This window comes from Trichomycterus rosablanca, chromosome 3, assembly GCF_030014385.1.
Source record: "Trichomycterus rosablanca isolate fTriRos1 chromosome 3, fTriRos1.hap1, whole genome shotgun sequence".
In the NCBI taxonomy this organism is placed as follows: domain Eukaryota; kingdom Metazoa; phylum Chordata; class Actinopteri; order Siluriformes; family Trichomycteridae; genus Trichomycterus; species Trichomycterus rosablanca.
In genome coordinates this window covers 56,752,204-56,765,342 of record NC_085990.1, presented here as the reverse complement: position 1 = coordinate 56,765,342, position 13,139 = coordinate 56,752,204, and the positions used below count along the sequence as shown (strand labels likewise).

Genomic DNA, 13,139 nt, shown 5'->3' with positions numbered 1-13,139 from the left:
ATAATAATAATAGATAATAAAACATGTTATAATATGTGATTCACATAACAAATAGTTTCATACTTCCTCCTCCTGTGCACTACATAGGGTACAATAGTGAAGCTTATCTGAAGTGATTTAGGACGGATCCTGCTGCTGCACCACTAATGAGTTTAAATCAGCTGCTGGTTTTTACTGGTTATTTTAAACTCATTTCATTATTGTTGATGCTGATGTGGGTGAAAGTTGATTTGATGTAGATTATGTTTATTATCAGTGTGTTATAAACATAATCTACAGAGATCTACATCAGGGGTGGGCAATTACATTTTCCAAGGGGCCACATAAGAAACTGGGATTGTTGTGGAGGGCCGGACCAATAAGGTGAACTTAATTCTGCTCAATATTAATTTTATCTCTTTATTTACATTTACATATTCAGCATTTAGCATTGACGTCTTTATCCAAAGCGACTTACAATACAGTTACACTATACAGTCTGAGCAATTGAGGGTTAAGGGCCTTGCTCAAGGGCCCAAAAGCAGCAACCTGGCAGTGGAGGGGCTTGAACCAGCAACCTTGTGTTTACTAGTCCAGTACCTTAAGCACTAGGCTACGACTGTCCACTCTTTATGAGAAGCAGTAAATTGTGCAGTTCTAATAAGCTGTTAATGTTTAGATGTTACAATCAGAAAATTAGAAGTAGGCAGAGAAAAATCTCAACATTATTTTACTTTTTAAACAAACAAATGCAAGAAAACAAAACAAAAATAAATGTGAACAAATGTGCAGGTTTTTATACTATTTTGTTTTGAGTCTAATTATTAGTTTTTCAGTCCTTTGTTATTGTTGGATATTCTGTTTAAAATCACAGAGCTGGTCCTGACTGCTTCAGTTCTGGATGTGTTAAACTTTATAAACAGTTCTTGTTACTTTTGTAGTTTAGTTAGTGAAGCTTCAGGTGTGACCCCCGCATCGTTCATGTTCATGTATTTCTCTGTTCAGTACCGCGATTTAGAGCCTAAATTCTGATCCTTAACCAGCGTTACACCTGACTTCAGTACATAAATAATTCAGAAGTTCATGTCTTGTTAAAAACTCCACCGTCAGTCACACTCGGTTCTGTTCACATCACGGTGAAGCTGATACACTCGCACACACGTACATCCAAACGTACAGATATTTAAAGACACGGAGCTCCCGTCAAAATCAGTCCTGTTATATTGCATGTTTGATGTACATTTATTTACATCTCATTTTTAATTGCCTCGAACCTCATGCGGGCCGGTTAGGGATGTCTCAATGCCCAGGTCTGATCTACATGAATGTGATATATGTAGTGTGTGTGTGTGTGTGTGTGTGTGTGTGTGTGTGGTGTGTGGTGTGTGGTGTGTGTGTGTGTGTGTGTGTGTGTGTGTGTGTGTGCTCGTGCTCCAGCCTAACCAGAACTATTAGAATGAACAGTAATAGTTTTAATCACTGTAACTTAGATTTTAAGCTCTGATTTGTTTATACTTTACGAGTCACATTAAAAATCACATTTAAAACCCACAGACTGAGATTAGCCGGTGCTGTATGGAATACTGTTAACAGTAGGGGTTTCAGTATGTGGTGTTAACAGTACATTTCTTTTTTAATTTCCTCCCTGCTGCTTATAAACACTTCTTCATTATTTACTCACATTACTGCAGCAAACAAACATCAAATCTTATTAGAATAATAAAGAATAAACAATAAAACAGTTTATAATGGTTTTATTGTTTATTATATAATTATATCAGTTTTATTGAATATAGTATAATTACTATGAAAATATATAATTATTGTTTATATATAAACGGCCCTACTCGTTATTTCACGTGGGTCATTAAATTACACTCATAAACTGAACAATGAAATAAATAGAAGCTACAACACACAGCACAGCTACATTAATAGTTGAATGTAAACCCAGAACATCCAGCTACATTCTCACAGATGAAAATTCTCGTCCATGTTGTGACGTACGCTGCACGAATAAAAAGTGTTAAATCACTAAACATGAACCTTAAATTGCTTATTACACAGAAACGACTCATTTCAGGGTCTGTGATGTGATTAGGTAGTGCCTTAATCATGATCTTACCATCATTCTTAAACTTAACTTACTTTATAAGTATAAACACGTTTTAAATATGATGCCTGCAACACACTGAACACAAAGTAAAACATGTATAGAATATTGAAGATACACTGTTATGACACATTCCACACTAAGCAGGTGAGCTGGTAACAGGTGAAAGAATGATTGAGTATAGAAGGAGGATCCACCAAAGGATCAGTGGTTGTAATCAAAGATGGGTCGTAGGTTAGTGCCAAACATCTTGATTGACAGTTCTATTGGCTCAATATAAAACTGCAAATCATTTAGGTATTTTACCATCTACCATACATAATACTGTTAAAGGATTCAGGAGATCCAGAGAGATCCCAGTCCATGTAGGGCGAGGCTGGAAACCTCGTTGTGTTCGACCCCTCAGACAGCACTGCAGGAGAAACCATTACACTGCTTCAGAAATATAGTCACATGGGTTTGGGAGCGCTTCATTTCAGATGAATTCTGTGCAGAAGCTTCTGTGGGTTTTCTGGACTGAAGATCAACTCATGAATAATGGTCAAGTTCTCAGTACCAACAACAGGATGGACCATCCAGGCTGGTATCAGTGAAAAGTGCAAAAACAAACATGTGTCATAGTACGGTGGTGCATCAGTGCTCATGTGTGACCTGCATGTGTGTAAAAGCAGCACTGATGAGGATACGTGTCATTTTAGAGAGACATAAAGTCACATGTTTACCTGAGAAGTTCATGATTATTTCAGCCAGACGATGGCAGGCCTCATTCTGCACACATGACAACAGCATCACTATGTAGACACAAAGTTCACCTCCGTCCCAACTTTTCTGCAGGCATTAAATTCTACATTTGTTTACATTTCAAAGATATAACGAGTGAAAACATTAAGCGTTCTAAATAATCACAGATACTTTTGTCTGTGTCCAAAGTACTCCAGTGGTCTACACACAGCCTTGACCTCTAACATATTAAACACCTTTGGAATTGATATGGAATCTAGATTGACTAACTGGCCACAAATTCTCATAGATGCATTTTTAAATTTAATGGAAATCCTTCCTAAAAAGTGAAGTTTGACATGGTTACAAAGGAGAAACAAAAGAGCTGCAACTCCACATTAATGTCCAGGACTTTGGGATGATAAGTGCTCCACATACTTTTCACCATATAGTGTTTTACTTTCTATAAAATACAACTATTTCATCCCCTTATTATGTTCATGATCAAATGTGTAAATAGAATAAAGCAAATGTCCATTTTATAGTTGATAGTCCTCCAGATATTCTGTGATATGAATAACAGGATTGATGTTGGACGTGTCGGCGGCTCTGTGGAGGTTAAGAGGTTTAGTTTGGTTTATTAGACTCACATTACAGATTGTAGTTTGTATCTGATCTTCACAGTGACGTTATCAGATTATTAAAGAGAGAAGAAAGTAAAAGTGGTGTATAATGGAGAACCTGCAAAACAGAGATTCTTCATGTGTTGTTCTTGTTTCAGTCTGAGTCAGGGTGAGAGATCGGACCCACCTGAACCCAGCAGTGTGTCCATGAAGAGTGATTGGTCAAAGAAAGAACCACCAAAGTTCAGTGACAGAGATCGTTCTACTGATCTGAGGTCAGGATGATTTTAGGAAATGTGATTAAATCTTTTTATATTATTCAGATTTCCACCTATTATTAGTGTTTTATCAGCACAGTTTTAATAATCACATTTTAATCTCCACTGGTTTTTCTTCTGTGCTTTAGGTCAGTGGAAAGTAAAAGATCAGAATCACCTGAACCCAGCAGTGTGTCCATGAAGAGCGATCGGTCAAAGGGAGAACCACCAGTGTTCAGTGACAGAGAGCGTTCTACTGATCTGAGGTCAGCTTGTATTTTCTATTTTATTCAGTTCTTCACAACCAGCCCCACCTGATAAAGTTTGGCAATAGAATGATGTTAAACAGCTGCTGAATGTTTATTACAACCCCAAATCAGAAAAAGTTGGGACAGGATGGAAAATGCAATAAAATAAACAAAGAGTTTCTTACTGTGACTTTGACTTTTATTTGATGTCAGACTGGATGAAGCTGAGATATTTCATCTTTTATCTGCTCAACTTCATTTCATTTATTAATAAACATCCATTCCTGCATTTCAGGCCTGCAACACATTCCAGAAAAAGTTGGGACGGGGGTAATTTAGTGCTAGTAATGAGGTGAAAACACTAAATAATGATGTGATGTTAAACAGGTGATGTGAACAGGTGATTGTAATCATGGTTTGGTATAGGGTTGGGCGGTATGACGATATTACAGTATACCGCAGTATTTAAAAATGGTGACGGTATTTTTTAAATGTGAAGCGCCAAATTTCTGCTTCAGGTTTACCTTGAAAACTGAGACTTTAGGACATGCGCGCATCCACAGTGAGGGAGGGGTAGGCGGTTGGAGCTCACTGATTGGCTGTAAGGTGTGTAAGGTGATAACAGAGAGACGAGTGAGGAGCCACACTGGCTAGCGTTAGCTGTGAGCTAACAAGCAGAAACTGAAAAACGACTCGTCTTTCAAAATCAACATTTTTTATCAGTTCAAGCGGAAATGAACACGAGCGCGTGCATGCGCGGACATGTACTTATTTACTAAATATATCTTCAGTGTAAATCCAGCACAAGTGTGGAGAAAAAGGAGCAAACAGTGATAATAACGTTACGCCCAATCCGCTGTTCTGACTCGTGTCTGCCATAGATTTTCCTGCCTATGTAAGAACTATTTTTTCCTAAATAAAAGCGCTATATTAAGAAAAAAGAACGTCTCACCTGTCGTGTAATGTGAATTATAAAATATATTGTCTGGCCCTTTAAGAATGTTAAGTGCACTATAGGGCGTAGGGAGCGAGTGTGTAGGGAAGAGGTCGGATTTGTACCGTTTCCGTGCTCGTGTTGTTTTGCACTGAGCTTGTGTGACATGTAAAGTAGCGTTCTCGTTAACCACTCAAATATTTGGACTTTGAATTATTTTAACATTATTTTACATCACCGTCATCGCAACATGAACATTTACATTCATATGTTTTGTTACGGTATAGAACTTAATTCTGGATTACAGGCAGAACTAATCGTACACGTTCATACACTTTTAAGAAATATCTGTAACTATAAACTAAGCAGTTAACTTTTGAAATATATTGAAGTGTTTAGCCGCTATTATTCTGTTTTGTGTGGGCAGAGAGAGATTACAATGGCTAAATGTTATGTTAATGTTTGTGTTAAAGTGTAATTGATACACATGCATTTATACTTATGCGTATTTATTATAGATCAGATAAGATAAGCAATGTTTGACGTTCAGATTGTTAAATCCCCCCCCCACCCCGGTAATACCATATACCGCGGTATTTCCTGATGACGATATGAAAATTGGCAATACCGCCCAACCCTACTTTGGTACAAAAGCAGCACCAGGAAAGGCTGAGAGTCTCTGATGAGTAAAGATGATCAGAGGATCCAGTTTGTCCATAAATGTGTGAGAAAATGATTGAAATGTTTAAATACAATCAACCTCAAAGAAAGATTGGAAGGGATTTGCATGTTCTCCCTCTACAGTGCAGAATATCATTAAACCATTCAAGGAATCAGGAGGAATTTCAGTGTGTAAAGGTGGAGGGTGCAGCTTAATCTGAACGCTCGTGATCTTCCATCCCTCAGACGCCATCAAGAACCTCCACTCAACACTAGCTGATATAACCACATGGGTGAGGGATTAGTTTATCAAACCTTTATCAGCTCTACAATACAGAGTTACTGCACTAATCATACTTAACACTTTACTGTGCAAAAAAGAAGCCTTGTGTTAACCATGTCCAGAAGCGACATCGACTTCTCTGGGCTTGGAGGCATCTAGGATGGACCATCACACAGTGGAAACGTGTATTGTACATGACTGACCTGCCTGCAGTCCTGACCTGTCCCCAATAGAGAATGTGTGGAGAATTTTGAAAGGAAAAATGACGACCCCCCCGTACAGCTGCACATCTTAAGGCCTGAAATGCAGGAATGGATGTTTATTAAGTGAAATGAAGTTGAGTAGATAAAAGATGAAATATCTCAGGTTCATCCTGTCTGACATCAAATAAAATTCAGTTAATGTAAGAAACTCTGTGTTTTTATTATTTGCATTTTCCATGCTGTCCCAACTTTTTCTGATTTGGGATTGTAGATTGAACTTAATGCTTTGATTGTTTACAGAAAACAAGAGAAATTGAAGAAATCAGAAAGAAGCAGCAGAAATGAGGTGGATTCAGTATTTAAGGTGTGTATCTGAGACTCTGTGTGGAACTTGTGTGTGATCAGTCACGTCTACAACATTTTATTCTTTTTGATATTGCAGAAATGTCCACAGTTATACTATTAGCAGTGACGTGATGCTTAATCAAAGAGGATTACAGTTTATGTGGTGTAATAAACAATAACTCATCAGTCATCTACAGTCAGCTTCAAAATTATTGGCACTATTGATTATTTGTGGTTGAAAGAAGTTTATTTGTTATCCTAAAATATAATAATCTTATTTAAAGTATATATTTCATAAATGTAATGAGTGATGAAGAAAGATGGTACACAGACTCATCACCAAGCTGATTCTAGACCCAAGAGCAGTGACTGAACATAATCAGAGGCCAAAGGAAACAAATGTTATCTGATGACCTAAGGTGGGATTTGACCCCACAGTATCTCTACGGTGTGAGTTAACCAGGAAACAACCAGAGGTCGTTTAAAGAGACAAACCAGATCACCAAACACACTGATCAGTTCATTAAAAATAATAATTAGGAAACTACAGTGATGTGAGCGCTGTGTTGGAACTGTGATCAAGTGTGATACGTTAGTTACATGATCCACCAACATATCACCACACCATCGATCAGTACTTCTGTTTCTAAACCTAACTAGATAACCTACTCCTAAAAGTCAGTTCCTTCTAAACAACTGCTAGTTGTCCTGTACACCCCTACGCTTTGTTATAGTATTTTAATTAAGGTTGTGGCACTCTTATAAATCCAGACATTTTAGTTTTAATTTTACCTTTTTAAATTTTACTTAATGTTTTAATTAATCCACGTCGTACCTTTACTAGGGAACCAATTATTTTGGTGACTGTACCAGTGTAGGTTTAACATTTTTATATGTAATTACTGTAATTTCATCAGGAGCTGGAGCAGAAAGTCGTCACTCTGTTAAAAAATGAGCTGAATAAATATAAGAAGATACTGAGTCCAGATTACCCAGAATGCTCTGAGGTGAAGGATGAGGAGGATCAATGTAGTTTCAGAGAGGAGGTACTGAAGATCACTCTACATGTCCTGAAGAAGATGAACCAGACAGATTTAGCCAACACACTGCAGACCAGTAAGAGCTGCTGGTTTTATTCCATCACTTTTATTTGAGAAGATCTACAATATAATGTTATTTTAATTAAAAACTACAATAATTAAAAAAACTGAAAAATTATAATTATTTACAAACCTCTGAAAGTTAGTGTAGGTGTATAATAATAAAGTGTGTCGTGCTGGTAGTTAGTTGGTTAATATTCAGTTCAGTTTTATTCTTGCTAATACTAATAAAACATTAATAGCAGCAAACTGATATCAGAGATAATCAGACAGATTAGATTAGTAAATAAGTTTAGATTCTATACTCTGGTTCATACAGTGAAATATTGATCTTCATGTTCTTCTGTTTATTAGAGCTGGTCTCTGTTTATCAGAAGAACCTCAAAACCAAACTGATAGAGAAATATAAAAGAATTAATGAAGGAATCTCACAGCCTGGATCATCAGTTCTCCTGGATCAGATCTACACTGAGCTCTACATCACAGAGGGTTCGAGTGGAGACGTCAATAATGAACATGAGGTGAGACAGATTGAAACGACATCCAGGAGACCAACACAGGAGAAACCCATCAAATGTAACGACCTCTTTAAAGACACGTCCATCAGAACTGTGCTGACTAAAGGAGTTGCTGGAATTGGAAAAACAGTCTCTGTGCAGAAGTTCATTCTGGACTGGGCTGAAGGAAAAGCCAATCAGGACGTTCTCTTCATGTTCCCACTTTCCTTTAGAGAGCTGAATCTGATGAAGGAGAAACATCTCAGTCTGATGGAGCTTCTTCAGTATTTTTTTCCAGAACTTAAAAGAATTAAATCAATAAACTGCAGCACCTACAAGATCATTTTCATCTTTGATGGTCTGGATGAGTGTCGACTTCCTCTAAACTTCCAGAACAATGAGATTGTGTGGGATGTAACAGAATCAGCCTCAGTGGATGTGCTGCTGACAAACCTCATCAAGGGGAACCTGCTTCCCTCTGCTCTCCTCTGGATCACTTCTCGACCAGCTGCAGCCAATCAGATCCCTCCTGAGTATGTATCCCAGGTAACAGAGGTACAAGGGTTCAGTGATCCTCATAAAGAGGAGTACTTCAGGAAGAGGATCAGTGATGAGGACCTGGCCAGTAAAATCATCAAACACATGAAGTCATCAAGAAGCCTCTACATCATGTGTCACATTCCAGTGTTCTGCTGGATTTCAGCCTCTGTTCTAGAGAGAATGCTGGGTGAAGCAGAGGGTGGAGAGATCCCCAAAACTCTGACTCAGATGTTCACCCACTTCCTGATCTTTCAGATCAAACACAAGGAACAAAAGTATCATGGGAAATGTGACCCTGACCCTCACCAGACCAGAGAGACGATACTGACACTGGGAAAACTGGCTTTCCAACAGCTGGAGAAAGGAAACCTGATCTTCTATGAAGAAGACCTGAGAGAGTGTGGTATTGATGTCAGAGAAGGGTCAGTGTACTCAGGAGTGTGCACCCAGATCTTCAGAGAGGAGTTTGGGTTGCACCTGGGGAAGGTCTTCAGCTTTGTTCATCTGAGCGTCCAGGAGTTTCTGGCTGCTTTATTTGCATTTATCTGCTTCATCAGCAAAAATCCAACAGAACAACAAACCACTGATCTGTCTGATCTGTTCACCAAGTCCAGCATGTCTGATTTCCTCAAGAGTGCAGTGGACAAGGCCTTACAGAGTGAGAATGGTCACCTGGACCTTTTCCTTCGCTTCCTTCTGGGTCTCTCACTAGAGTCCAATCAGACTCTCTTAAGAGACCTACTGACACAGACAGGAAGTAGATCTCACAGTAAACAGGAAACTGTGGAGTACATCAAGGAGAAGATCAGGGAGAATCCCATACCAGAGAAATCCATCAATCTGTTCCACTGTCTGAATGAACTGAATGATCATTCTCTAGTGCAGGAGGTCCAGACTTACCTGAACAGAATAGAACCTGGTTATGTATTTAATGATCGTGGTTGTCTCAGTGGAATCAGTCTCTCTCCTGCTCAGTGGTCAGCTCTGGTGTTTGTGTTACTGAACTCAGAAGAAGATTTGAAGGAGTTTGATTTGAGTAAATATAACAGATCAGATGAATGTCTTCTGAAGCTGCTGCCAGTGGTGAAAGAATCCAGAAGAGCTGAGTAAGTATTTTCTTTATTAATATCACAACAGCAGCTTTTTACTGTTATTATAAATGTAGTAAAGCAACATGAAGTGGTTCTGATCCACCTAAACACAACTTATTCTAACCTGTGTGTGTGTGTGTGTGTGTGTCACATTTTAAAGATGAAAGGAATCCTGGTGAGTCGGTGTGGTAACTTTCATTAAATTCAACAATTTATTTTAAAACCCCAATTTCAAAAAGTTGGGATCCTGTGTAAAATGTAAATAAACATTAATAAAAAATAAGAATGCAGATGGTTTCATCCAAAGTGATTTACATTTGTGACAGTATACGATCTAAGCATTTGAGGGTTAAGGGCATTGTTCAAGGGCATAACAGTGGCAACCTGGCAGTGGTGAGGCTACAAGATCAGTTTCCGGTAACCTTCTGATTACTGGACCAGCACCTTAACCTCTAGGATACAGCTGATAGGCTACATATTAGATACTGAAAGATATTTTAGCATTTCATGAAAATTATTTACAAAATGATGGCAGCAACACATATTAAAGAAAGTTGTGAGGGGGCAACAAAAGGCTGGAAAAGTAAGAAAACAGCTGAGGGAGCAACTAGCAAGTAAGTCACATGACTGGGTATAAAAAGAGCATTTTAGAGTTTCTCATAAGCAAAGATGGACAGAGGTTCACCAATCTGTAAAGAACTGCCTCTAAAAATTGTGGAACAATTTCAGAAAAATGTTCCTCAATGTAAAATTATGATCTGACCATCTACAGTACATAATATCATCATGAAAAGATTTAGAGAATCTGGAGAAATCCCTGTGCGCTAGGGACAAGGCTGATGGTTAATATTGGATGCTTGTGATCTTCGGGCCCTCGGGCAGCACTGCATTAAAACAGGCATGATTCTGTACTGGAAATCACTGCATGGACTCAGAAACACTTTCAGAAATCATCGTGTGGTGGAAAAAACCCTTTTAATAAATACCTTGAAGACTGGATTATAAGTAGAAAAAGAGGTTTATTCTTGTCTGCAGAGAAGGATCACACCGACAAGCCTCTCATAGAAGACTGGGCAGTGTGATCCAGAAGAAAAGAACAGTTAATCTTATATACATGGTGGCAATGCCCTTATGGTTGTGTGGGAAAGTTCACACATTAACAAGGTGGGGAGTAGGAACTGTTTGAAGGTAGCGGGAACAGGATTCGTAAGTGTCTTGATTGCAGGCGACAGTCTTCTGTTATGTATGGCAGCTGCTGAAAGACAGGATCTGGACGTCATCACAGGATCTGGGAATTATTGCAAACCATGCACCTTTTGTTATGTATAAATTAACATTTCTTTGTTCTTTGACAATCGTCTATAAACTTAATTCGCTGTGTAATCCAGAGATGGAAGTTAAAGCTGTATCATGAAGCCATATGTTAACACGATCCAGAAACGTCACCATCTTCTCTGGGCCAAAGCTCATTTAAAATAGACTAAAACAAAATGGAAAACTGTTCTGTGGTCAGATTAATCAAAACGAGAAATTCATTATGGAAACCACAGACGCCGTGTTCTGTACACTCAAGAGGGGAGGAGGGATCATCCAGCTTCTTATCAGCGCTCAGTTTATAAACCTGCATCTCTGATGGCGTTGCATTAGTACACATCTGGAAAGTCACTATCAAAGCTAAACAGTATACAGATGTTTTAGAACATTTACTCCCATCCAGATAACGTCTCTTTCAGGGACGACCTTGTTTATTTCAGCAAGACAATGTTAAACCACATACTGCATCCATCCAATCATCCATCAGGCTGAACTGGTGAACCTAACTGCAGTCCAGACCTTTCACCAATAGTTTTTATTTATTAGGATTGTAACATCATGTTTTACACTTTGTTTACATTCATGACAGGAACGGTAGTTACTCATTACCCAAGATTCATCAGTTCACAAGATTATATCAAACACAGTCATGAACTATTTAGTGTCTCTAATTCACCTCACATGCACGTCTTTGTGCTGTGGAAGGAAACCGGAGCATCCGGAGTAAACCCACACAGAAAAGGGAGAACATGCAAACTCCACACAGAAAGGACCTGGACTGCCCCACCTGGGGATCACAGGACCTTCTTGCTGTGAGGTGACAGTGCAGTGAAACATTTGGTGCATCATGAAATCTGGCACGTTGCCACTTTACTTCCAAGGTGTTGAGCTGATGGTTTTGCTCTGATTGTGAAGGACAGCATGATGTTCTTTTATCTGCTGCACTAAGTTTCCTTGGTCGACCTCTACAATCCTCAGTGTTGCGCTTTTCTTTGTGCTTCTTCATAAGAACTTGGAACTCCAGTCTGTTTTGAACTCTTTGCTTAAGAGAGACCTGCTGATGCAGCATAACGACCCTGTGTCTTGTTGCTGTGCTCAGTCTTATCATGGTGTTTGACCTGTGACATGAAGCTGTGTTCCACAACCTCACCTTTGTAGCAGAGTTTGGCTGTTCCTCACCCAGTTTTAAACCTCCTACACAACTGGTTCTGTTTCAGATCATGACTGTGTTTCCACCTACATATGACAATGATGATCATTATCAGCAGTTTGGTATAAGTGGTTAATCATACACCGACTATAATCCTACAGAAAACCCTGACTTTGTGCAAGTGTACCTAGATTTACTTATTTATTAAGGTTTTAACATCATGTTTTACACTTTGGTAAAATGACTTTATTATAATAATCTGATTCTGTCAGTTTTAAACAGCATAAAAAATCTGGAGATTAAGAACCACACGACATAAATGTATTGATTCATTCATTCATCTTCACCTTTGCAGGGAAACACACTCTCACATACAGTGGAACCTCGGTATACGTCTGCTTTGTTATAAGTCCAACTTGGTATACGTCCTGTTTGGATAAGAAAAATGTAGCTTGGTATACGACCTTTATTTGGAATACGACTCGGATGCTAGAACTTGTACGGGTCAAAATCAGTCACGACACCGCGCACTACTCTTGTTTAACTCTCGCGAGACCAAGACACGAGCGTCATTACGCCAGTTGCTACCATTCAGTAACGAACCCGCGCTACAACTCTATAGCTATAACGTGCTATATAATTTTCAGGTACTGTACTACAGGTACTGTGGTCCCGTTAACGGTGCGCCGTGTTGCTAGGCAACATTAGGGCGAACATAACATTCGCAAACTGTTACACTATTTCTTGGACGAAACACCCGCTTAATGATTAAGATTACTGTTTATAATAATCTGGACATTTCCATGTATAGTACATGACTTAAAATAGTGTTCAACCAAATTTGTACTTTTTGTTTTCTTTTCAGTGGCGTATTAATATGGGATGATGTGAGGTGGTCACAGGTGCGCTTTTATCGGGGATTTAACAGCGGCTTTAAACGCAGCTCAGCCAATCAGATTTTAGGACCAGAACTATCCGTTTCATAAATTATTTTATACAACCTCATCAACGTATAATATGCCAATAACAACAGGATTTCTTTCATTGGAACGGATTAATTATTTTCCCATTATTTCCTGTGG

The 13,139-nt window shown here is 38.7% G+C and overlaps 1 protein-coding gene across 4 annotated transcripts in view; it reads left to right on the top strand.

Annotated features, from left to right (window-relative positions):
* The window catches only part of LOC134310008 (NACHT, LRR and PYD domains-containing protein 12-like), a 54,282-nt gene that overhangs the window by 5,750 nt on the left and 35,393 nt on the right, over positions 1-13,139 (top strand). For all 4 annotated transcript variants that reach the window (XM_062991512.1, XM_062991511.1, XM_062991510.1 and 1 more), the window contains 5 exons: positions 3,594-3,710; positions 3,842-3,958; positions 6,321-6,384; positions 7,283-7,481; positions 7,820-9,608. In XM_062991512.1, the coding sequence (XP_062847582.1) occupies positions 3,594-3,710; positions 3,842-3,958; positions 6,321-6,384; positions 7,283-7,481; positions 7,820-9,608 (2,286 nt within the window). The remainder of the gene's footprint in view (positions 1-3,593; positions 3,711-3,841; positions 3,959-6,320; positions 6,385-7,282; positions 7,482-7,819; positions 9,609-13,139) is intronic.